The sequence below is a fragment of the Rhipicephalus sanguineus genome, chromosome 7 (assembly GCF_013339695.2).
Source record: "Rhipicephalus sanguineus isolate Rsan-2018 chromosome 7, BIME_Rsan_1.4, whole genome shotgun sequence".
Lineage (NCBI taxonomy): Eukaryota > Metazoa > Arthropoda > Arachnida > Ixodida > Ixodidae > Rhipicephalus > Rhipicephalus sanguineus.
The window spans coordinates 143,388,280-143,415,506 of NC_051182.1; the positions used below are offsets into that span (position 1 = coordinate 143,388,280).

At 45.2% G+C, this 27,227-nt stretch overlaps 1 protein-coding gene across 2 annotated transcripts in view; it reads right to left on the bottom strand.

The window, feature by feature from the left end:
* The window catches only part of LOC119400124 (nucleosome-remodeling factor subunit BPTF), a 56,246-nt gene that overhangs the window by 26,617 nt on the left and 2,402 nt on the right, over nt 1-27,227 (bottom strand). The window contains exons 2-14 of one of the 2 annotated variants that reach the window (XM_037667084.2): nt 22,139-22,260; nt 21,279-21,487; nt 20,142-20,260; nt 18,445-18,814; nt 17,975-18,187; nt 14,488-14,885; nt 12,088-12,328; nt 7,310-7,354; nt 5,737-5,876; nt 4,656-4,862; nt 3,671-3,886; nt 2,951-3,142; nt 463-753 (exon numbers count right to left, since the gene is read on the bottom strand). In XM_037667084.2, coding sequence (XP_037523012.1) covers nt 463-753; nt 2,951-3,142; nt 3,671-3,886; nt 4,656-4,862; nt 5,737-5,876; nt 7,310-7,354; nt 12,088-12,328; nt 14,488-14,885; nt 17,975-18,187; nt 18,445-18,814; nt 20,142-20,260; nt 21,279-21,487; nt 22,139-22,260 — 2,763 coding nt within the window. The remainder of the gene's footprint in view (nt 1-462; nt 754-2,950; nt 3,143-3,670; nt 3,887-4,655; nt 4,863-5,736; nt 5,877-7,309; nt 7,355-12,087; nt 12,329-14,487; nt 14,886-17,974; nt 18,188-18,444; nt 18,815-20,141; nt 20,261-21,278; nt 21,488-22,138; nt 22,261-27,227) is intronic. The other variant, XM_037667085.2, reaches the window with a different exon arrangement.

Below are 27,227 nucleotides of genomic sequence, written 5' to 3' on the forward strand. Positions count from 1 at the left end.
GTCTTGCCGTTTCATATGTGTCTATGATCTGCATTGTTGCCATGTACGATTACTCCTATTACTGGATATGTGTGTAATGTGTGTAACTTGGGCCAGTTATCGTTTTACTGTGTGTTCTATCACCACAGCCACCTCTCTCATGTAAATAGGGGGGTGAGGACTTGGCATTCTTACCCCCTCCATCAACATTGTACTGTATTGATGGAAATAAATTGTTATTTATTATTATAATTATTCTCAGCCTTTAAATTAGCGATCACACTGCACAGCAGGATATGCAGTTTGATTGCCAAGTGAAATGCTGAGATTATGAACGGCAGGAGGTGCAGTTTGATCAAAGATCAACCCATACCTCCTTGCCCAGCTTTCAACACTACTTCGTCAATGCGGGCATTTTTGCAGTCAGTCAGCGATGTACTGGTGGTCAAATAACACTGAAGAATATCAAGAATCTCCACGCACCTCGCTTGCTGGATTGCTCGGCTCGGCCGGCTTCAGGAGGCTTTGCATTGCGACAGGAGGCTTGGATTCCTGCTTGACGACCAACTTGGTGTCTCCGTTGGCCATCACGCGGTCAACAGCCACGACAGTCGGCGGAGTCTTGACGCTGCTGTGGATGGTGGCTACCTTGACAAACAGCTTGGAAGCACGGCAGGCAGGCGAATAGCAGTTGCCGCCAGTGGCAGATGCCACCGTGCCACGCCGGCAGAGCGGCGAGTAGCAGCGCCTCGCCCTTTCCGCAAAGTCCAGACCCTAGCCGATCGAAAACAGAGGATTCACAATCAGAAATTTGTAGGAGCGCGCGAGTGTTTTTTCAATAGAATATCCGGTACTTCGAAACAAAAAATGAAGCAAAATTCAGATGCCGTATTTTCTCACGTATAACTCGCACCCTCGACAACAATTCGTGGCAATTTTCTAAAATTATCCCTGCATATTGCTGCCAAGCCAGCTTCCTTGCATGGGTGTGAAGCACTGATGTGAAGCCACCTTTGTAGACCAGAATTTGTGTTTTCATTAGAGCTGTGCGAATAGCAAAATTTTGGGTGCAAAGCGAATTCGAATAATAAAGATTGAGTGCGAATCGAATCGAATAATTTCGAATAATTTTCGAATATTTCTCAAACATTTTTCGAATAATTCGAAGTGAAATTACAGAAAAAGTTGCAGAGAATCCCCAAGTATGTTCTTGTGAGATAGCAACATGAAAGTGTTTCTTTTCGCTAGGTTGATGAAGCGCTGGTGGGGTCATATTTCATAGTTGTCTTTCTTATCAAGAATGAGGCAATGTAGAGGCCGAATTGTAGTTATGTACATGATTTGGTGCAACCAAAGTGTTGGTGACAACACTTTACACGTGATAGGCAGAGATGCCATTTCCTCAGCCACTCCTTCTCTTTCAACTTCTGTGGAAGGCCAAGTGATGTGGCAGACAAGGGTGTGCTCCCTTCAAGTCCGAAGTTCCAAATCTGCCTCGTAGACGTCAATATATAAGAACATCTGAAATTTTGAATGCTAAAAAGCTTCGGCGTCCGATTTTTTGGACTTCCTGCCCAAATTTCAGGTCCAAAACAGCATTAATTGAGCCCCCACCTCTGCCACATTTTTCATCTCCATGTTGGAACCAGCGTTTCCTTGAGTTAATACATTTGCGACCGTAGCGGAGCTTAAAAGGCAGCTTTGCCGCAATACGGGGGTGTGAAGAGGTGAAGCATATTGAAAATCTAGGGACCACTTTTAATCAGACGTTGACTGTCTCTTGCCTCAGTTCGACCGTAACGGAGCTTGAAAGGCAGCTTTGCCGCAATACGGGGGGTGATGAGGTGAAGCATACTGAAAATCTAGGGACCACTTCCAACCCGACTTTGTCTCTTGGCTAAGCTCGACCGTAACGGAGCTTGAAAGGCAGCTTTGCCGCAATACGGGGGGTGATGAGGTGAAGCATATTGAAAATCTAGGGACCACTTCCAACCCGACTTTGTCTCTTGGCTAAGTTCGACCGTAAAGGAGCTTGAAAGGCAGCTTTGCCGCAATACGAGAGTGTAATGAGGTGAAGCATATTGAAAATCTGAAGGGGTCACTTTCAACCGGACGTTGACTGCATTTGTCTTTGGGAAGTTCGAATAGTTCGAATAGTAAAATTTCAGTGCGAATCGAATCGAATAGCAAACACTATTCGAAAAATATTCGAAATTTCGAATATTCGCACACCCTTAGTTTTCATCTTGACTAAGCTCCACATTTTCTTTATTTTTTTTTGTGCAAGTTATATGTGAGAAAACACAGTAATTGATTAATGTTTCTAATGACCCGTGTGTAAAAGCGAACGTTTTTCAACCTAGACCACATTCCACTGACCAACGCCTGCGCTTGCCAATAGTTGTACCACAACTATTTTTCATCTCACTGGGCACAAGTTTGCCTATTAGGGAGTTCATTAGGAAAACTTGTGCTTCGGATAGTCCCGTGCTTCATAGTCGCAAGACGAAAGTATGATCATACGGCTCAGTTCCCAGAGCAGCACTAGGGACAACCTGCTACTTCAATCAAGCTTATCATGCTTGGATAACAGACAATTGTTTAGCTGTGCAGATACCAAAACACTGTCTCAACCTCATCTTGACACTGTCAATTACCGTATTTTCTCACGTATAACTGCACCCACAAACAAAAATTTGTGGGAAACGTTCTAAAAGTGATCCCCACGTATTGCCACGAAGCTAGGTTCCTTGTATAGCTGTAAAGCACTGCTGTGAAGCCACCTTTGCAGACCGTAATTTGCATTTTTTGTCTTGACTTAGCTCCAAAAATTTTTTCCATTCTTTGTGCGGGTTATACATGAAAAAATACGGTATGCATTCAGACCGACTGACACTCTTACTTGTGCACGGACCACTGGAGAACCAAGGTTTTTGAACAGTCCATCACTACAACAGTTCGAAAAGCTCACCGAATCCTCGGTGGTGGCGACCATTCCGTTGAGCACCAGCGGCTTGGCCACTTTCACTGGTGACTCAACGGTCTCAACGTCCACGTGAGGCTCGGCCTTGACCGCCTTCGTCGACTCGGCCATCTTGTCCTCGAGCTCTTTCAGCTTCATCCGCCGCTCCAGGAAGCCATCGATCTTGGTTGGTTTGGCCACCTGCAAATCACCGATGCACCGGATTGAGCAGGTCAACATTTCGCTATCGGTGAAGGAGATTAGAAACCACCACAACCAGTTTTCATAACCATGCCCAACAATGCCTCTTTCTGGCTTTTCTTTTTTCCGGTAGAATTTAAATTCGGGTGCCTACAACCACACATCAGTGGTTGCCGAAGCTCCTCGCCTAGTCACCACAGCTACAAACACTGCTATTAATCATACATCATGCAATCAAAATGAAACCTGAGCTCCAAACTAGCTGCAGAGACAACCAAAATGAGATTTATGAATAACTTGATTTATTTTACGCGAAGATTTTGTCCATGAAAGAGCAAGTTTTAGCCATCACATTCACCTTACACACCGAAATATGCTTATAACCTACAGCTTGACTTAAGCTCCGACTTCGTTTTTCCATTTCTTGAGCGTGTCATAGGCAGGAAGTACGGCAGAAATTGGGCAACCTCTAAAGCTCGCCATGCTCTTTTTCGTGCTTAGCAGGCCGAGCCTTCCACGACCTCTCACCTTGGGGTAGAGAGTGCGCACGGGTGAGGACAGGGACTCGGAAACATCGACCAGCTCGACGACCATGGCTCGGGATGCCAGCATCGCCTTGAGCAGGGTCTCACCGGTGATCTTCACTTCCCTTGTCGCCGTCGTCTCCGCCGCAGAGGGTGCGGGACTGTCACCGGTTGCACCCGCCTCTGTTTTACTCTCGCCTTCCGCTCCTTCCTTCACAGCCTGCACAATGAAGAGAATCAACAAACATTCGTCGTTCCTTTTTTTTTAAGAAACACGGCAGGTTTACTCCTTTTATTTATTTCTCAGGGCCGAGCAGGTGGGCATACAACAATATGCTATAGTGCAATATAAAATCCACAAATATGTAAAAAAAACAACATGGTGACCATAAACTTCAGGGAAAAAACTCAACATGTAAAAAAACTTCTAGCCAGTTCGAACAGCGAAGCAGTTGTCCCTTTCATCAGGCATTACACTTTGCTACCAAGTTCCAGCAAAGTTTTCGCAAACATCCTCATCACCTCATTTTATTTGAAGAAAAGCACCCACATTATTATCATTTCGAGCGTCATCATTTCGTTTGATTTATTTCTTTATTAACCCCCCCCCCCCTCTGGTCACGTGGCTTCTGTGAAGCATACTACTACTACTACTACTACTACTACTACTACGGTACAAGGTAGACTAAAACAGCTTTGCTGTAAAAGAACAGCAATGTAATGTTTCACATACTTTAACAACATTTTCACCATTAACCCTTTGCAGTCCGAAACCTTTTCCCACCTTCCGTCCGTTCTGGTCCGAAACTAAAAGACTCAAAGCTCAAGTAAAAGAAGTTAACTAGTACTTGTCCAGCAGTGCACGACCACGGACCGCTGCGGTCGTGTTGCATTGTAGGGCAGGGGCCAACAACAGACCACAAAGGCTTAAACACCTAGCATCAAACTTTGGCACACACTGCACCCGCAGTTGTGCGACACACCCGTACCTTCGTGGCGGACTCCTCGGACTTGGCCTTGTTGTCGGCAGCGTTTCGGTGCTGCTGTCCGTGCTGCAGGGCGATGACCACCTTGTGGGGGCCCGCCCGCAGGCCCACCGTGTGCGCCGGCACGTGCCGCACCACCCTCGTGCAGCTCTGCCACTGCCAGCCACCCTGGCCCGTGATGCGGTACTCCTCACCCTTCTGCTTCCACACCTGAAACACACGAGAGAGCAACAGTCTTTTAATTATCAATAACTGTTGGGGTTCTACGTCCCAAAACCACGATATGATCATGAGAGACACCGCAGTGGAAATGACTCTGGAAATTTCGACAACCTGGGGTACATTTAATGCGTGCTGACAGCACATAGTACACGGGACTCTGGCATTTTGAGAGGCAAAATGCGACCGCCGTGGCTGGGATTGAATTCCCAACATTTGGATCAGCAGCCAAGCACCGTAACCACTATACCATAGAATTTCCTACAATGCTTACTAGAGCGAACTGTTGCACTGTGATCGTTCAGTCACCGTGGGAATGACGGGTAGTACATGGATTTGCCTATCTTTGCACTTGTGGCTTTGTTTATAGTTGTGGTTTGGCTTTTGTTTTGGATAAAAAGGCGGTTCGTTGTGAACCCGATGAGCCGATTTGAACTGGTCGGCCTAACAGGGTCAAGCTGCTGAAGTGGGACTGCTGAACTTTTGCTGAATAGAGAGAAGGAATATAGGAAAGGTAAGGAGGTCAACTAGACTATAAGTCCAGTTTGCTACCCTACGCATGGGGAGGGGAATAAGGGTGTAAAGGAGAGAGAAAGAAGGATAGACACATTTCACAACGCACACATAGTGCAGGGTTTGAACCTTGTCTTGCAACAAAGCAGTTGCAGGCCACACGGAGCCGAAAGAACGAAACTCAGGCAAATCAAATGAACTGCCCATCATTCCCATGCCGGCTGAAGTGTCATGCGTGGCAGCTTCCATAGACACTAGCGCCAGACTTCCCTCTAGTGTACCATTACAAAACTCCATGCACTGCACCACCGAGGCAGACAGACTGCAAGAAGGTCAGAACGCAACGCCTCACCTGGTGCTTGAGTCCCAGCGTGTACTTGACCCATACGCTGCGGTCCACTTCCTCCTCCATCAGCTCCCGCCGTTCCCGCTTTTCTGACTTCTTCTTCTCCTCCCGCTCGGCCACCGTCGTCCGCCGCAGGTGCGTGTGACCTGCGGTGGTGAAGGAGGTGCGCATAAGCGACACTCGCGAGCGAAGTCCGCCGCGATTGGCACACGCTTGAAAGACTCGCCGGCGCGAGTAGCTGCCGACCATGCACGCTATAATCAGTTACAACCTAAGAAAGAATGTCGGCTCCGCCCACAGCCATCGCTGTCCCTCCCACGGAGAATTTGCACAAGTGCTCCGTCCAACAGTGCTTTACTCATTTTCGCGATGTCGAGCATTTCTCGAGCTTTTTAGATAGTTGTCGACTTTGCCACACGGACAATCGTTCGTGTTGCTGGTTTTAGGGTCAGAAACTTGAACGTCCTGGTGAACTTCGTCGGGGATTCTGACATCACTGGTCAGCCAAACTCAATGTTTTAGGTAGTAAGGACGAATGTTTCACTAGAGCTGTGCAAATAGCAAAATTTTGGGTGTGAAGCGAATTAAAATTTATTGAGCGTGAATCAAATCAAATATCTTTGGAATATTTTTCAAACATTCTTCGAATACTTCCAAGTGAAACGACAAAAAAAAAAAAAAAAAAAAAAAAAAAAAAAGATGCTTAGATTCTTATGAGATGGGAACATGAAAGCATTTCTAGGTTGGTGTTACAGAGGGGTGCTGCGAAGTGGCGTTCCCGATTTGTGTTATAATGAATGAGGAAATGCGGAGGCTGATTTGGTGCAACCAATGTAGTGTCGTTAACACTTTATATTTCCTTCTATTCCGTTGTCCAGGTACTATAAATAGCAACGTTGACAAATAATCTGCTGATGTCGACGCTAAGCCTACAACGTTGGTGTCTGACTCGCTGCAGCCACGTGTTGCAAAATCACTTTGCATGCTGCTGCAACAGTGCCTCCACAGAAGATGAAGGCCGACTGATGTGGCGGGCAAGGGCAAGCTCCCTTCAAATCAGGAGCTCCTCTTCGGCCACGGGGATTCCCCTCTCCTACTGTGCGAGTGCAAGTGGTTTCTGCGGCAGTTGTTGGCACCGGCGTCAGTTCAGGTGGGAGATGTCACGTGATTTCTGCACAGCACTTTCGTGGATGCCGGACGAGTGCATGCTTTCACAAACCTGGCCAAGTAATGCATTTGCGTTAAAGTGCAGCGTGAAACATCGAATCGAATAGCAAACCCTATTAGAAAAATATTCTAAAGTTTGACTATTCTCAGAACCCTGCCTTCAACTATTACTATCCATAGTATCTACAATAGCTGAGAAAGTACGGAACGGTTCCAGCGAAAACCAGCTAGCACGACTGTCTTTCGCAGGTGAATGGCAGGCGTGCCATGGTTCTCTGGGCGGAGTCCACATTTCTTCATAGGTTGCACCCGAGTATAGCGAATTAAGCTTCTGTCTAGGCATCAACTTTTAGGTACGAGTGTACAGATTCTGAAACAAAAAAACAGCGTGCGGTTGCTGGCACATACGTACCAAGCGCAAATCGCGAGGCCACGGAAGCGCTGACATGCTTAGAATCTAAGAGAGGGGGAGAGCAGGAAAAAAACACACAACAAAATGAAACCAAGGAAAAATGATTTTAAAAAAAGGAACATTCACACAGCTACAAGCCGCCAAAGACTGCAGAAACTATAGCACGACAACAGTCTTGCAAGCAGTCTGAGCAAAAACGGAACCTCGAGAAGGGGATTCGTTCAGAGTAGGCATGGGCGAATATTAGACCCCTTCGAATATTCGAATTCGCTTCGACACGAATTTGAAATTTTTTAAACTTCCCACTAGTCGAAACGAATGAACTGTAACTGTAAAAACCGGAATATAGGTAGTTTTTTTTTTTCTCCAGAAAACCGCAACAAAAAGTCAACTCCCGTCTTTTAATACTGGTCATTGGCAGAAAAAATTTTGAAGACTGGCCACCATGGGCAACTGAAGTCAACCGGCTCCATCACCATCACAATCATCGGCGTCGCTTTGTTTACTTCCAGCCTTGTGCCGTAGGCGGCCTCATTTTGCGTTGTTGTCTTGTGAGTCTATTTCGATTCCAAGCAGCTTTTTTTTCTTGTTATTGGTGAAAATGACCAGTGGCCGACGATATTCACCATAGCATTCAAGAAAACAGCGATTGAGTTCGCGAAGGTTTGTGAAAGATGCGTTGGGATGCTAGCGCAGGCAAATGCGAGAAAGAGCTTTGAGTCATTAACAATAAATGAAATTTTATCTTTGCGCAAGTGTTCTCGCTGCTCCAATCTCGCCGGATACTCTTTCTTTGTTGTTCCACGCGATGTCGCCAGCTCTGGTTACAGCGCACCCACGGTGTTAGAATAGTTTAGGTGGAGCGACGGCGCATTGGAATGAGGAGAAATCGGGGACCTCTTTCCCTTTCTTGCCGAAAGGAGGCGCGCGCGGGACGGTGGCCATCTGGCTAAACCAGCACACACCTGACGCTTCTAATATTCGGTGTTTTAGCGTGTTTAGCGATATCGCAAGGCCCTGTGAGGATTGTGTGGTATTGTAATATCATATACATAAGTTAGATATAAAGACTTAGTAGTGTTTTATGCATGACGGTTCGGCATGCGGCGTGAAGCTCATAAACACCACCTTCGGCCTCGGCAACACCGTGGCCTAGGCGATCGTGCCCGCATTTTGTCTACAAAAGTAAATCTGCAGTTGCGTGACGCGTGTTGAATTCACCTTCATTTGCCCTCGAAAGATTAATTAATGTATTTGCGGTCAGCATCATATAAAGAGCAGGTATCATGTTAAGGGGCATTTCGCATATGAGATCAAGTGAGCCTTCAGAATCTTTTACAACGAACCGCTTATTTGCAAATTCTGTAAACATTTGCGAGAAGACGGATGCTTTGATGTAACGGAAGAAAATAACTCTATTTAGGTCTTTCGGGGCGTGCACTAGCACGTGACGCGCCGCTCCCACATCGAAAATACAGGATTGAAAGAGAATGCAATGAAGTGGGCGACAGCTTGTGGCCGATGACTACGAAGCCGCTCTTTGACATATTCAAAATAAATAGACTGCAAGACATATACGGTATGGTGCGCCAAGAATTTTATCACAGTATTGGCACGATCTACGAATTTTACATATTTTTGCCTGGAAAAGCTGCTATAGATCGAGTTTTGTATGGTGCGGCTAAATGATGCGAAAGAATGTTTCCTCACAAGAACTCTTCCTTTGAAATAACGCTTCCCATGATTTTGTGACAAATTGCGCATCAAAATGTTTTTCACAAACAAAATCTGTTGTTTGCAACTAGCGATCCTTCCGTGGAATAGCAGTGGCCACATTTTCAAGCAGTCACTATCCTTCGGAGCAGCGAAAAAGCAAACTTTCTCCGTGCACGATCTGTAGCCCGAGATGTATCGCGGCACAAAAGACTCCTTGCCCATCTGGAAAATATAGTTGTGTAAATAAGGACACGATGAACAAGGATAAGCTATTTCAAATAGGCTAGCATTTGCGCGGCAGGCGTTTCGACTGGCGAACGTATGTGCACGTATGGGGCCTTGTCTGGTTTGCCGTGTTTTAACGGGTCAGACAGTGACGTCACGGAATATGGTGTCACTCTCTCAACTCCTGTCATTCGCGAAAGAAGAAACTGGAAAGCAAATGGTTAGGACGCTGAAAAAGAAACGGGCACAACCATATCACGTTTTTGCACCAAGAGCAGGGCACAAAGTTCTACTTCTGCTACTGTAACAAACAGCATGTCTGTGACGAATAACGAAAGGCAGAATTAGAATGGCACATGGTGAGTCATGATGGAAATGGTCGGTAAACAGACGTTAACCTTCACTACCACGCGCGAGCCAGCACGTGTAAACGTTGCAAAGGCGGCTGAACGGCTAACACCGTGGGCGGCTGCTTGAATCCATGCGATATGGTGCATGCACAACGACAGAGAGGAATTTCTAACCTACCATTGTCAAATGTGTTGCTTCCTTCTTACAACAATCATATAGAGAGACGTCACCCCCCCCCCCCTCGCACCCGCTTTCTTTTTCAGGGAATACCTTCTTCTTTTTGACTAACTGTGGTTAAGGTGCCTGGCTGCTGACCCGATGGTCGCGGGCATGGTGTTCCGTTGTCACGGGTTCGATTCCGGCCGCGGCGGTCGCATTTCGATAGAGGCGAAATTGTAGAGGCCTGTGCGATGTCATTAAAGAGCACCAGATGGTCGAAATTTCCGGAGCCTTCCACTACGGCGCCTCTCATAATCATATCGTGGTTTTGGGACGTAAAACACCAGATGTTATTATTAACCCAGTTCATCACGGCGGCCTGAACCAATTTGCCACGGTGGCCTTATTTGTGCACGAGCTAAAATATTTTTGAAATTCGTGTTCACCTGTAAACTCATTATCGCTGTCCACAGAAGCTATATTTTCTATGTATTTCCATCTGTTGGCTACTGCCACTGAATTTCTTGATGTTGTGCATTTACTTTCAAATCAGATTTGATATGTGCGGTTGCCCTGATAAAAAACGAACGGCCAGCAGTTGAAGAGTTGTTGTAAATGCAGCTTGTAAGCGACGCGACCCCCGTTGAAGCGGCTGACCTGAAGCCTCGATACACCCAGCGCCGCCTGTCGGAAAAAACGCGAAGCGCGTCCCCGTGTTCGACGAGGAGGCTGCGTGGCGGAGGCGGAATGTCGGTACACCTAAACTATTCTAACACCGTGAGCGCACCTATGATCAGTGCACCACAGAAGCATTCGCTACGGGTGGGCGCTGAAGGATCACATCACGACGTGCAGCAATCGGAAGAAAACATTGTTTCTGTGCCAGACCGCAGCAAATCTAGAGCTGGAGACGAAGGTTGCAGGTTTGTCCAGGAGCTGCGCTTGTATCATGATTGCTACCGGTGGCTTCAGAGTGCATCCAAATTGGAACTGTCAAGATGGTTGCAGCGTTTTACGAAGATAATGCTCGAGCCCATCTTTTGGCCTTCTGGCTTGTGGAACTTGCATGTAGATAAATGGCATTTTCACTGCGCACCATTTGAAATTAAGTTAGTTTTGATAGCAAAGAATTTTTTTAATGCTGTCGCCATTACGTGTAGTACTTTTTTTTCGATTTTCAGTAGTTCAAAACCGGGGAGGGGGTCGGCCTATATTCCGGTTTTTACGGTATATTCTACCACACGCAACACCATGTAAAGGTGGTTTCCCTGCATTGTGGGGCTGCTATGCGGTGAACAAAAAGAGTGATGTTCATACAACCCTTGTTCTAATTCTGAAAATATTGTACAGTTAGTGAGGCCATGATATAATTGCTCAATTTTCGTTATAACATGTGATATACTGTACTATTCGAACTATTCCATTGGGAATTATTGGACCAAATCGCTATTCGCTTCGAACCTCACATTTACTATTCGCTCATCCCCCACATACCTAAACTAAACTTCAAATATACATAAACTTAGCAAGTTTTATCAGAATCAATCCAGAGTTACAACTTTTAAACTGCAGTGACGCCTCGGTGTCGAAAGCATCACTTCCTCGAAAGTGGTTGAAGCTGAATGTGTACAGCTGTTCATGTAGCGCAAAAATTTTACACAGGAACGAGCGCTAACTTTCAACAAAGTTTATTTCGGAGAGCATACAGATATATATATATACTCTTGTAAAGCGAAAAAAACAAAACCATTCCAAAAGCAAACAATTGCTCTGCGTGAACATCTTATAATCTCAGAAAATTTCATTCTTTTTGACGCAGCCAGAGGGAGGGCGTGCTGACACAGTCAGGCCCCTAATATACAAATCCTCTCTGCCTCGATAATTTCTCTTGCTAGCCTATTTCTTTTTTTTCCTATCATGATGCTGTCAAGCAAAAGCGGCTTACAGCGACACGTGATGCAGTGCAAGGCCAAGAAACCACTGCTAACTTTCAACTTTGCTGAAAATAGGCGCTTGCTCTTTTTTGTCCCTTTTCTCGTCCAGTGTGATAATTTTTAGCTACCGTATTTACTTGAATCTAAGCCAGCCCAGATTCTAAGCAGACACCCGAAATTTGCAAGGCCAGAAAAAAAAAAAACTTAATCATTGTAGTCGAATCTAAGCTGACTGCCCCACTTTCACACATCGTTTTTTCGAAAAACATCGGCTTAGATTCGAGTAAATACGATACGTGAACAGTTATGCATCACCAACAAGCTCAACTTCACACTTTTGCCGAATATGTGGCCTTCCCAGGACAAAGAAGAAGATGAAGCGGCTGCACGTACCGAGTGAGTCACTCCAGGCGGCGTTGAAGAGCACTGGCTTGACGGAGGCCTCCAGGATGGCCAGGGCGAGGGAGAAGTCGCGGGGCGAGGTGCACATGTTGACTGCGCGCAGCCAGTTTCCCCGGTGGATGGCCCAGTTGGGGTGCAGCAGTGCGGCCGGGATGCTGCTCTCCAGCTGGAGCAGGGTCTGCCGCAGGGTGCCCACCAGCGCAGCGCGGCTGCCGTGCACGGGACCGCCCCACTGCACATGGGGAGGACGCGCTCATTGTTCAGCAATACCACGACATAAACCACGACATAATCAACATACCCGACATAAACTTCACGGCATAATGAAGTTTTCTCCAGCAAATATGACTTAATTTTACTGAGGTGTGATTGCACTGACATAGGCGTAATAATGCACCCAGAATGGGAGACAATACGACAAAAAACATAAGACCACACAATGAGCACTAAACTGCTGCTCACAATCACCGGTACTGTGCCGCTGTTGGACTGCATTTGTTACACAATGATATTACAGTAGAACCCCGCTGTTACGTTCCTCACTGCTGCGTTTTCCCGGCTGTTACGTCGTTTTCCGCCGGTCCCGGCATAGCTCCCATAGGATACAATGTATTGGGAACCCCGCTGTTACGTCGTAACTGTCAGACCGTTCCCGTATGATACGTCGCGAAGTGCGCCCGGAGCCGACCGAGTGACTACCAAAGAGAGCGGCCATGGTGCATTTTCACGCAGCTTGGTCTCGTTTGACCGTAATATTAGCCGCATGAGAGGCGCAAGCAACAGAATCTTTCAATTGATGCAAACAAAAGCATGGCCTTCGAGATTCAAATTGCAAAATGGCGTCTATGACGTAACTGCTCGCGAAGCAAGGCCTTCGAGATTGGCATTTACTATTGACAAAAGCATAGCCTTTGAGATTTGCATTGCACAAACATGGCGTGTATGACGTAATTGCGTGCGAAAGCAAGGCCTTCGAGATTGGCATTCACTTCTGCTATCGCGTTGGCGTAGACTCATCATCATCGTTATTTGTCGAAGAACGGGAGGAGTTCGAGCTGGTTGGAGCTCGCATGGTCGTGCGTGCGGTTCGTGGTCGGACTCGCCGCGCCGGTCGTGATTGCGTGTGCTTAGTTCTTTCATGCCTACAGCTGTTGGTGTTAAAAAAATCACATACGTTGATTACATTTCTGTGGATGAGGCCGTCCTAAGCTCCGCGTTTCTATCCATGACTAGATCACAGCTGAGCGCGCCAATTTTCGTGCTGCTCGTAAGAATTGAAATAAAATTCTGTACCACTAAATATTTTGCCGTTTTTTCCTGTTTTTCGGCTCTTACGTTTCCCGTCTCTTACGTTTATTTCCTACGGTCCCTTCAAAAACGTATCAGCGGGGTTCTACTGTAGTAAAAATGGTTAGGTTTACTTCGCTATATACCCTAGTTTTTAAGCACATCTTTGTTCTGCCAGTGCTTTACTGCGCGAAACAAGGGGAATTTTTCCAAAGGGCTCGTTTTTTTTTTTGTTAGATACAACCAAATGAATTCGACAGACAATTAGGCCAGGGAAAGCATAGTGGTCATTCGTTGTTCTTTTTGAATGTAGTGTAGTAATAATGACGTGAACTGAGATGAATTATAGCGGACGAAAAGTCACCCTTTCCGTCGGTGGGATACAGCCTTTGAATTTAGCGTCCGATGCTGTTGGATTCATTTGGTTGTGTCTAACGGTTTTACAGTAGCACACTAAAGAATAATACAGTATAAAGTAGGGGTCTCAAACACGCCTCAGCTAGCGGGATGCAGCCACAAACTTTAGTGCCCCAAGGCCGGGAGACGGTAGGAGTGGGGTAGTTTGTACATAATGTCAGCTAACGTTGCCATTTCAAAAGCAACCTTTCCCATATCTCATATGTGGGTCCTTTTTGAATAGGATTTCAGCAACATACCAATACCGATATCCACAATGACTCAAATCTGGACGCAGATTCTGGATTATAGAGTCCTTGTTTCACAGTTATGTTTCAACACATGGGGTGCCTTGTTATAAGAATGCTCGAGACCAGTCATGCCGTAGCTCATGAACATACACTCACACCTCAATATAGCGAACACGGATATAACGAATTATCGGTTATAACGAAGTAAATGAAGAATAGTGTTGTCATATATAGTACTACAAATAAACGGTTATAACGAATTTTCGGATATAACGAAGTTATTTTCGTGGCAGATGTGGCTTTGTTATAATGAGGTTTGAGTGTATTTATCATGAAAATAAGAAATACATGGGATGAAGACTGTCACGCTTGGGCTGTGCCGCTAGCAAGAGGTCCGCGGGCAGCATGCTTGAGACCCCTGGTATAAATCCTCAAACAACGTCTGAAGGCACCCCACCTTGAACTCAGAGGCCGCGGTGAGTGAGAACTTGTGTGACAGGTGCCGCCGCTTGTCCCTGTCCTCGGCGTGCTGGTGTTTGTTCAGGGCCAGGGTGTTGCTGTTGTACTGGTTGGTGAAGCTGCGGTAGCTGCCCTCCATGCCCAGCTTGAAGAGCAGCGAGCCCGAGTTGAGGGCCACCGTGCCGGACGCCTTGCCCCGCGTCACCCGCGAGATCTCCCCGTCCTTGGTGAGCACCAGCACCGACTCGCCGTCGCCGTCCGACGACCCGCCGCCACCGGCCCCTCCGCCGGACTTCTTGGCGGAGCCCGCGGTCCGACTCGTGGTGTCAAAGGCGAAGCTCCGGGGAACCAGCGAACCGGTCTTGGATCGGGTCACGATGGAGGATCGTGGGCCCGCTGGACAAAAAAGTTGCGCATTAGATACTGTCTCAGACGCTGCTTGTTTGAATGCAGCCCATGCTTTCTCCTTGTAACTGCACCTAATACCGGTGTAACACAGGCACTTTTGATAGCGATCAGGGCCGATCCGGATTAGGCCTGATCAGCATCAGTTGCTGATATGTGGTCACTTTTAATCACACCACGATCTGGCTAAGTGATTTTGATTTGGCTAATGTATGCCCCAAACTGGATCCAGATTAGGCTGTACAGTGCAGCATCGATGAACTTGTTGATCACGGTCAAGAAGTCCAATCCAGATCGGCCCCGATCACGATCAAAAGTGCTTGTGTGACACCGGTATAATACACGAATCTTTTTTCTTTTTTGAGTGAGCGCCCAAATGAACCATTTCTTGCACATCAAATGCTTTCTTCAGTCCAGTTAGCTGCCTTTCCAATTTCATATTGTTGAATTTTATTAAAAAAAAGACATCACATCACCATAATAAAGGGGGGGGGGGTGAAAGCCATCAACAGTATGGTCATTAACTAGGGGAGTGCGAATATTCGAAATTTCGAATATTTTTCGAATAGTGTTTTGCTATTCGATTCGATTCGCACTGAAATTTTGCTATTCGAACTATTCGAACTTCCCAAAGACAAATGCAGTCAATATCCGATTGAAAGTGACCCCTTCAGATTTTCAATATGCTTCACTTCATCACACTCTCGTATTGCGGCAAAGCTGCCTTTCAAGCTCCGTTACGGTCGAACTTAGCCAAGAGACAAAGTCCGGTTGGAAGTGGTCCCTAGATTTTCAATATGCTTCACCTCATCACACCCCCGTATTGCGGCAAAACTGCCTTTCAAGCTCCGTTACGGTCGAACTTAGGCAAGAGACAGTCAACCTCTGATTGGAAGTGGTCCCTAGATTTTCAATATGCTTCACCTCCTCACACCCCCGTAATGCGGCAAAGCTGCCTTTCAAGGTCCGTTACGGTCGAACTTTGCCAAGAGACAGTCAACGTCCGTTTGGAAGTGGTCCCTAGATTTTCAATATGCTTCACCTCATCACACCCCCGTATTGCGGCAAAGCTGCCTTTCAAGCTCCGCTACGGTCGCAAATGTATTAACTCAAGGAAACGCTGGTTCCAATATGGAGATGAAAGATTTGGCAGAGTTGGGGGCTCAATTAATGCTGTTTTGGACCTGAAATTTGGGCAGGAAGTCTGAAAAATCGGACGCCAAAGCTTTTTAGCATCCAAAATTTCAGATGTTCTTATATATCGGCGTCTACGAGGCAGATTTGGAACTCCGGACTTGAAGGGAGCACACCCTTGCCCGCCACATCAGTTGGGCTTCCAGAGAAGTTGAAAGAGGAGGAGAGGCTGAGGAAATGGCATCTTTGCCTATCACGTGTAAAGTGTTGTCGGCAACACTTTGGTTGCACCAAATCATGTACATAAATATAATTCGGCCTCTACATTGCCTCATTCTTGATAAGAAAGACAACTATGAAATATGACCCCATCAGCGCTTCATCAACCTAGCGAAAAGCAACACTTTTATGTTGCTATCTCACAAGAACATACTTAGGGATTCTCTGCAACTTTTTCTGTAATTTCACTTCGAATTATTCGAAAAATGTTTGAGAAATATTCGAAAATTATTCGAAATTATTCGATTCGATTCGCACTCAATCTTTATTATTCGAATTCGCTTCGCACCCAAATTTTGCTATTCGCACAGCTCTATCATTAACCCTTTCGCTCCTGTTGACAAGTACAGTCATGAGATTTTGTACCAAGATGACCGATGATTATACTCATCATCAACAAAAATTGGTCCCACATGGAACCAATGAAGACCATACTAGTCATACTTGTGTTTCCGGACGCTAGATGGCCACACTCGTCCATGTTGCACCATTTGTGTCTCGGCTTTCATTTTATAGCCATCTTTCATTGCATCACCATGCGGTGGAGCCACCTTCAAGTTATCTTTTTTATGCAATTTGTGAAATAAAGGAACCCCATTGAACTGATAAGGAACCCCATTGGTTTTAATCAGAAAAATAAAAGCTCAACAAATTCAGCGCAAATTTTTTCGGTAACTTTGGTACAATTTGCTTCTTTTTTTTTTACGATAGCGAAAGGGTTAAACTCAATGGTCATTATTATACAATGGTAAAAAAAATACAGTTTGGAGACAAAAAGCGAAACATAAAGGCGGTATAGCTGGTATAAAAAAAGAGCAGTGCAACTGGTAGACACAGTGTCGCGATTGCAACAGTGAAGTAGTGGCAGATTTAAGGTTTAAAAAAAAACATGAAAGTACGTGCTTAAAGTACAGTATCCTTGGGTAGTACGTTCCATAATTCAATAGCAGTAGGTAAGAAAGCAACTTAAAAACACTTAGGTAAAGGGGTGGTGCCATCAAATTTTGAGGCTATAACAAGCCTGTTGTGGGTTTCCTCTGTATGCAAGGACATTCCACACGAAGGGTCGGACACAGCAAACGTTTAGAATATATTTTAATTCACTTCCAAAGTGTACCTAAATGCTCATTCTCCCGATCGAAACCATCGCTAGCGCGCCAACAGTGACGTAGATTTGTAGGATGGGCAACGAAAGTTGTAGTGACGTCACACCAAATCTGCTGTAGTAACGTGAGTGACCTCCAAACCTCCGCCACTTTCCACAATGTACGTGCCGGCTGTAATGAACTAGAATACATTCTAGTTCACTGTAGTACCGGCAAAGCATCGGTTGCTACATCACTCCCCGAGTTTCGATCGCTTCCTGGCTGTGCGCGTCACAGCCTTGTGTGGTCACGTGACCACGCCTCCTACACTTCTACGTCACTGCCCAACCTCGGCGCCCAGAAACCGAAACCGAAAGTTGTTCAAATCAAAAGGCTATATTAAGTTATTTAGCGAGAATACATGAATCTTGGTGCGTGCATCATGCTTCCTGGAGCTATAGGAAACGCTTACAGCAAAGAATGCGCAAGCCACAAATTTGGTGGCACCACCCCTTTAGGTAAGACACTTAAATACTATGTGCCATTATTCGATATTCGCAATTCTCGTAAAACAGGACTTACTGTCTGGTTCCTCTTTCCCAGTCCCTTTGGCGGCCGCCTTTTTCGTGCTGTCTTCCTCCGAGGGTTTTTTGCCGTCAGCCGACGCAGAACTGTCGTCGGCTTTCGCGCCAGACTGCTCCGTTTCCATCTCTTTCTCCTCGCTCTCTTTGGTTTCGGGCGCTGCTTTGGATTCGGCTTTGGCCATGTCTTCCTGCTCTTCTTCCTTGACTTTGACTGCACATTAGGAAAGGACGAAAGGCAATCATTACACGTTCTACTAAACAGTGATTATACGTTCACTGATTTCCATCGTTTATCACATCTAAATTTTCTAACACAATGACCATTTTCGCATTCTGCCATCATTTTGTGATCCGGCGGCTGCAGTCAGGAATTCAATCCGTGAACCTAGTGCTCCGCAGATGTACTCCCCATCCACCAAAAGCATTGAGGCAGCTTAGCAGAGACATACGCTAAAGCGCTAGACTCACCCACTGTGACGGTTTTGGTGCTCGTCGTCGTCGTCACCACTGTGGTCACCATGGTCGTGGTCGTCACCTCTTCTTCTGTCTCCGCGACGACGGGCTTCGCGTCCACCTCCATCTGTTCTTCCGGAGGGGCCGGCATATCCGACGACGTCACCTCTACCCCGCCTCCGCACTCCATCTTGGGCTCGTCGATGCCCATGTCGAGGATGTTGGTGTGCGACACGACGTTCATCTCTTCCTCGACCATCTGTGGCACCTCCGCCAAGTGCGACAGGCCGTCCTCGGGTTTGATGGGGCACGGCATGAGGAGGCCGTCGTCTTCCGAGTGGAGGAAGCGGTGCGCCGCGCTTTCAAGGCTGGCTGCTGCGAGTGCCTGCAATGTTCAAGTTTAACATCAACTTCTGTGGATTTACGTATCAAAACCTAATTCCCATTACGATGCACACCGAACCACCAGTGATCGGGGATCAACATGGAAACTGCCTTGTTATGTTGCAGGTAGCTACAACGAGCAGAAATGCGAGGCAATGAGGAAATGCTCACTGAGCTTTTAGCAGCACGAGCACCAAGTGATACTCTTTGCTATCTTCCAGACCACCCTGTCTAGATCCGCTGGGGGTTGTCCAAAAACCCTAATAAAAATAAAACCGTATATAAAAGGTATCGAATGGGTTAAGCTAATGGTTGGGTATGATAGAATGGGCATTGAGGTATGTGGTAAGTTAAAACTGGATTCATATATTTAGTAAAAATTAGGGTAATGAGCAATTACATCTCAGAAACCCATCAGCTGCATTTCTTCGTGGAACCCAATGGATGAGATCTCAACCACGCATTTTTTTTCTAAGTGGCTTTGGCAGCGCGCAAAACACAAACACCAAAACGTACAGTAGACTCTCAGTAAACGAAAATCTGTTAAACGGAACTGCTGCTTAAATGGGACAACTTTCTCTAACATGATTGGTTCCATACTTGACTTCTACACCCCTGGTCACCTCTCAGTAAACGGAACTCCTGTTAAACGGAACGGATTTTCCTGGTCCCTTCAGGTTCCGTTTAACAAGTCTACTGCATATAAAAGGGATGCAGCCGGTGCAGGTACCACTCCCAAACCCCGAAGTCTTTTGTTAGGGTCAATTTAGGTTATTTTGGCCAGAAATGACACAAAAACACAATTTTTGTTATTTGCCTAATTGATTCTATGTGTCTTGAAATAACTAAAAAATATTAAATGAAGGAAAGAAGACTTTTAAGGGCTCGTTTTTTTTTCGTTAGACACAATATTAGTGAGAACTAACAGACAATAATGCCAAGTACAGGGGATGTTATTTGTAGTAATTAGAATATAAATGTGAAGAAAGTAAAGTGGACGAAAAGATAACACGCCGCCAGCAGGGACCTTAATTAAAATATTAAAGGCGCTTTACCTGCAAGATATGCGTAAAATATATTTCTTTTTTAAATACAGAGGATTGGCTTCACTGCACTGCACCATGGAGAGTGCCTAAGCTTCTTCAACCTTTGGTGCAAAAAATGTCTCTTACAAATTAAAAAAAAAAAAATAAATCCCCCCCCCCCCTACCATCTTCACTGTCCCGGCCCTTGTGGGACTAAATTTCGTGACTGTGGCCAGCTAAGTGAGACGAGTTTGAGACCCCTGCTGTACATTGTTCACCACGTAATGTTGAGACGGGACTCACTGCATTCTCTTCTTCTATCCGCCGCCGCTCCTCAGCCTCCTGGGCCTCCCGCAGTTTCCTCTCTTCTTCCTCCTTGGCTCTTCTCACCGCCCGTTCTGCCTGAACCTTGGCCAGGGCAGCTGCAATAACACACGGGCACAATTTGTCGATGTTCTGTTTCACTCCACCAAAACGCAGCTGCCTCGCTACAAAACCAGTTACAAGTTAACTGTAAACTTCAAATGACCAGAAAAGACGTATGCAACAGCATTAGGAGAGCAAAGGTGGATTGGGAGAGGCGAATGAGCCAATCATCCTACGGGCCCAATCAGAGACAATTGCTTATTTCACGCAATATGGAAGCGCACATATTTTCAACTCGCATTTTGGGGTCATGTCCGAATTGCTTGGCACTACAAAAACACAAAAGATATGACATTCTTGTAGCCGTGAAATGTGAAAGCTAGCTTTATAAAAATTGGGCAGAAACCAATGGTGGACAATTTAAAAGATCATGCTAGTGCTTCTTGAGAGACCTACTTAGATATGCTAGTGGCTACCTGTTCTGTTAAGCTTCCAACTGTGTTTTACTTCATATTTTGTCCACTTTTTCTTTGTTAGTTGTTTTTTATTTATTCATTATTTAAGTGTAGCCTGCGTCACACATTTCGCACAGGCGACCAGATCTAAAGGGAGCACAGCCAGATAACCTTCAGCATGCATTACACTCCCAAACAAAACACTTGCATGGGCACATCATGCACTTGACTGGCATTTTTAATCAACCATTTTTAAAGTTACAATCACTTTTGCAAAACTTTCCAGGACTTGGCACCGCAAGCATCCAAGCATACAGCCAACAGCATTTGTGACACCGGGTGATGACTGCAGGCTCAGCAAAGCGCAGGAAATGACGCCATCCAACACACCAAGACAATCGGCACCGAGTTCACGAAAGTCTCACGAAAGTGACCGTATCCTTGAAATGATTTCACTGGTAGAAAAGGACACCACCTTTGCAGTTAGGATCACCCCGCTAAGTCACCACTGCTAATACAGGCTATCTCCCGTAGTGGCCCATGTTTATTGCCATCCATGCTATGTGCATGCAAGAGTCAAACAACGCTTGGCGTTCAAAATGGGAAGATGCAAAAGTACCGTTTTCAGAGTCCAGGTATGTCTTCCGGTTTCCCTTGGACGAGTTTGTGAGCTTCTCGGTGAGCTCCATGTGCCGGACGATCTCCTCACGGAACTCTGCGATGGTCCGGCAGAGGTCCAGCTCCAAGTCTTCCGCGTCGAGCACGTCGAGCAGCTCCTCGAGCTGCGCTGGCGTCGAGTAGTAGAACGCCTCGTTGTTCTCCCCTTCGCTGAAATGTGAATCCGGACTTTTCGCATTTACATATTGTGAGGCAAGATAATCTTAGGGCTATGGTTTAAAGGTTCATTGTTACAATTTAAAACATTACGTTCTGATGAGCAGCGATGCCACTAACAAAAGCGATGCGAATCCCTGACAAAATTTACGAGGACCGCAAGATCGCATTGCTAAACCAATGACAAGCTGCAGATTGTAAGCTGTACACTATCACTCATTTAAACAGACCATCATTATTGTCATTTCATCAGACGCTGTGGATTCCACAGCTGTACACATGTACACAGTCGCCAATTTCAACAGACCAATCAGATGCTACGCATTCCACAGCTGCACATGGTTACTGATCTAACAGAACCACCGCATGTGCAGTACTTACATGCTGAAACATGAAAATTTAGGGCTAAGTAATGCACATCCTTTCATTTCCAGCATCTACAGTTCATGTCATATCGGCGTAACTTCAACTCCAACACTTAAATCAGAGCCAGCATTATCTTTATCGACCAGATTTGCAGTGACATGGCGCTGTCATCACAAGCGATTGCTCATGGCAGTCATCATACTTAAAAAACAATGTCGCATTTCTATCAGTGAGTACTTTGCACACAGACCAGCCCACCAGAAGTGGCAAGCTACTCACACGAAGATCCTTCGACAGAGGAACCAGTACTTCCTGCCGTGCCGATCGAGACCCAAGCATTCTTGTCGGCTGAGAAGGCCTCCTTTCTCGATGTCCGATATGCAGTCTGTGACACCGGATACCTGCAAACGTTGTTGAAAAAGCAATGAAGCATGCAAGCAAAAAAACACGAGGAAAAAGCGTAGCTCGCGGTGATGCCTCACAAAGTGAACAGACAAAATTCAACCAGTTTCACGTTGTGAAAACCGTCACACAGCGAAGCTGTAATGATAACGATGACTTTCAGTACAAAAGTAATTATCATGATTTTATTCTATTTGATGCTATTAAATGCCCCCTCTGGTCACATTATCTACGTGACACCTACTACCACTACGGCACAAGGTAAACGTTAAGACAGCTTCGCTGAAAAAAAAAGGGGGGTGAGGGGTGGTATTGAGGCAAAAGCATACAGAGTTCAACTCCAGGGGCGTGATCTTGTATGCTTTCTATGACTGAATTGAACTCAGTGTCACAAAACGAGAGAGCACGAGAGGGTGCAATGCGCCAATAGGTGAAGGGGAAGCGCCACGGGAGAATGCGTCACATCTTGATTTTCTGCTGGGGGACCGTATAATGAACTGAATTGAGAAACGTTATCAACCCACGAAGAAATACAGAGCTATAACTGAATATCAATATTTGAAGGCATTGTTTCTCAACGCTCAAAATTGAAGAGCACGATGACGTACAATTTTTATGCGTAAATATTTTGATCAGAAGCTAGGTGATGTCGCAATTTCATGAGATGTTTGGTGCACTGGTGGTGATTTTTGCAAACTTTCGACGCGGGATTGGATTAAGACAGACGCAAAGCAAGCTGATTTGCTTCTCCAGCTGACATTTCGATCCAATCCGAGTCTGTTGGAGCATCCCATGACAGAACAGTGTCTCCGTCCGTTCTTTTGCCTAGCAGCCGACAATATGATTGACAGCACTGCCTCTTCCAGTTGCCGTTCTCCCGTTTGACATATACGTGTGAGCCTCAACTACAGTGAGATAGACCTCAACCAATACAGCACGGAAAAATAGAACGCGTACGAGATCACGCTTCTGAAAAAGTGTCAGCCAAATGACATCTTTCAGGAAATCTGTAAAGCAAAGAAGGGGAACTTCCCTTTCAAATCTACTCTTCCCAAGAACTCCCCCCATGTGCGGATTTCTGCAGAGCTCGTTTAGTGACACATTCTTCCAGTATATCGAGCTGCAAGTAGATTCATTCAATGTCACACTGCCATCTGTTAGAGTACGGGATAGTTCAGCCAGTGGAGCAACATCGACCTCATTTGGTGATAATTTTGCAACAGTTAGATTCTTTTCTTTTGTGCATCGATGAGAGGTTCGCTTGGGGGTCCTGGCGGTCAGTGTACCAATAGCAAAGAAGTGTCAAAGGACAAACGAATGGACCTACAGCGAAACCTCAATGTAGGAAATCTCCCTACCTATGAAGCTTTTCAGGAATCGAGATGCATTTGCTGTTGCCTTCACCGCATCAAATGGCCAAGAAAAGTGGCAGTGGAAAAAAAAAAAAGGACTTTAGTCCTGCGTAACATTATTTTTCACTATCGGTCCTTTGAAACACACTGAATGAAATTGCAGTTAAAACTTGATCTAACAAAGAAACTTCCATTCCCCAGCAGGTACCCACAGTGTTCAGTGTTGACATCAACTCGAATTAATGAAGCTATCATGGCACTAAACCTGATTTAACCCTTTGAGACGCTTTGTACACAATTGTGCAGACCACTTGTTTTTGCTGGTTGTGTCAACTAGTGGCTGAGAAAGAGCAAGATACATTGTGCTTTGGGTGAACTGAACCCCCCTGCCTAATAAATGCGCCTTTATTTAACTTCATTTTGTAGTGTACCGTCACACATGATCACTTTGCTGAAGGCACTATAATGTTTGATGAGTTTTTCAACAAGCCACTCTCCTCGAACCATATCAAAAGTATAATTTTTCTTTGCTCGAAATGAACATAACCAAACACAAATTTGCGCTATATTCCTAGCCTGAGATTCGATTCTACAAAGGCAAGAACTGAGAATAAATCACTTCAGAATAAATATTTAATTACAATTTAATCAATATTAATTACTATAAAATACATAAATCTACATATTTGGACTTTGAACTTTATTATTATTAAACGAAATACAGTAAAACAAAAACATGTTAGCAACATCTGGATCCTTAGCAGAATGCTAGGATCCAGATGTTACGACAATCTACACATTATAGAATACCGAGTGCCTTGAAATAACGTGTAAATCTGCACATATAGAAACCATTTTTCATAGGTGGCGTTTGAAAAGGTTAAAGCTTTTTAAGAAATAAATTAGTTTAAAATGCAGATACTTTTAATTTTGACACAGACAGCTTTTTTTTTTTTTCGGCCGTGCACTGCAATGCTATTGTGCCAAAACATCTAACCGTCCTATTCAAAACCCTAGTTTTATTTCGATTTGTCCCATCTGCAAATCGGGCACATTTCCGTGACACTTAAGAACTACGCCTGGAGAAGGCGCCGCTGCTGCGGCAACCATCGGGAAGTGCACACGCGCCTAGATAAAAAAAAGCAGCTGACGGACGTGATCTTCTTGTCGGGCCCTGAATCGGGCATAGTTTTTATCTTGTGTTTGCAGCTACTTGGAGAAGTCAGGAGCTGCAACTGCAGCTAGAGAGACATGCACTCCCAGCCACCTCTCGTGGACTTCATGCGTGTGTTCAAGCCATGCATTTTTAAAGGGTTACTGACACCAATTTTCGAAGCTGAATTTACTCTGCCATAGAAATATACTGTATGCAGAGATGGTTCTGAGCAAGTGTTAAGAAACTTTATTTTGACGTCAAAAATTGATTTTTGAAGTCAATTTTTGCATGGTTCACCTACTGACATCGGCACTAGCGTGATATCCAGCTGCAGTATCAATTTTGGAGACGTCACACACCACTAGTTGTGATGATGTCAGTAACCAAAACACACAAAAAAGGCCGCTTGTGCGTCCCCAACGGAGCCAAGGAGCAGAGCAGCCATGGAAATGTCATGATATCTTGCACGAGCACTCAAACAATGTCGCAACATCAGGGTAAGTAGGAACCGAAACTAGCTTTTAAAAACATGTTGCACTTAATCTGTCAGGGTCATGTTAATAGTAAATTGCTAGGCTTTGAGGGCTTGGCCTTTCATTTGAAGAGAAACGACAACTGAAAATTTTTGTGTCAATACCCCTTTAAGTGAGCAAGTATTTTTGTGCCAACACAAGAAAACTCTATCTGTCCCGGTCATGTTAGACAATCATCGCTATAAGTGAATAAATGTACAAAAATTTTCTTGATGGTGCTGGGTTTTGAACCTGAGTCCCCATGTTTCAAAGGCAGTTGCCTTAACCAGTGGGTTAAACAAAACACCCACACTCACAGAATGAGGACACATCTGTACCATATGAAATTGTACTGCGGGTGCATTGCACCTGCAGTGCAAAAAAAAAAGTAGAAAGAGAACAGCTTCTGCGAAGGTTTCGTTGGATTTCGTGGTAGTGGAATAAGAGTCCTCTGCAGGACAACATGCAAAGCCGACATTGAGGACCACACACAGGAAATTTTAGACTCTGCCAAAAATTTTATGCCAAGCACGTGTTTTGGTGCTTGCGGGAAAAGTGCAACACACTCCTAGAAGCCCAGCAAACAGAATGGCGCAAAGACATGGAAACAGCAAGCTTTGTAGAAACTTGCTAATAAAACTGGCCAGACTGCACTTGAACCGACTGTTCCAATGTGACGCAGGTTGTTTGACTACCCTTTGCTGCATCTCCTAAACGCCATGTCATGCGCATAGCGCTGTACATTTTGTTCTTTAAAAAAAAAGTTACCTGAGGTCAAATACCGTCATACTCATAATTAAAGAAAAAAGAAGGAATAGGTAATATCGGTTGGGTCTGGTAGCATCTTAAAGGGACACTAAAGAGCAAAAACGATTTTTTCTCGTACTAGTAAATTACTCCTTCACGATACCAAAAACACCACGTGGGAAGATGCTTGGTAAGCGAGAAAGGGCGCAAAAATAAAATGCGGGTGGCGATACCACCTTGAAATTCCTGCACCAGTCACCGTGACATTGTAGATTTTGACAGCGTCCACACTACTAGGGCCTACGTAGTGCCTAATTGGTAAAAATAAAGCACATTGTTTTCAGAGCGAGTCAGAGGGTCCAAGTTTTAGGAAATGTCATTGAGCCAGTGCGGTCAAAAAGAAAAAAAACTAGAAAAAAAATTGTGCATCAACACTGAAGATTCCGACGGGAAATTTAACAGTGAAACTTCTTACGCTGATTTTCTCCTCTATTAATAAACCTACGGTGGTGAAATTAATGACACTAGAGTTTCCAGAGTAAAATTTTTTCAGTCTAAACCAATTTACTGTTTCACTTTGGTGTCCCTTTAATAACTAAGACACTGATAGCGTTGCAAGATTATGTTATCTAACCCATGATGAATCTAGGTCCGGTTAAAATTACGCGTTTATTCGGTTTGGAGGACTATTCTATCGTCATCGGTCCAGCCTCTTCCAACGAGGTCACTTTTGTTTGTCAAACACGGACTACATTGGTAAACTGTGTCCCTTCAGTAATTGTCCATAGTTTTAATGCGTCGTTATACCTGCGAATGTGATGGGCAAAAGGGCAGCTACTGTGCAAGGAAGGGTGGTCCTGAAGTACTCACGCGGTGAACTGCTTCCAAATAAATAAATAATTGCCGTATCGCGCTTACATTACACGCGCCGGTGCATACCACTCTGCTAATTCCCCACCTTCTATCAAGTAATCCATTACCACGAGAAAGGCTCGTTAATGACAGTTACCTTCGTATTCACTACAGCACTCTTTCCGTACAACCTGCACGACGAAATCAATTTCCCCCTGCTGTCATACGGAATCTCACGTTCGGGACGCAGCTGTCGCACGTCGCCAATACCAATCAAATAACTCCCCGCCAGCTCAATGGAGTACTGACAAGATAATATTTGCATCTTGTTTTTCTTCTGTTGCAAT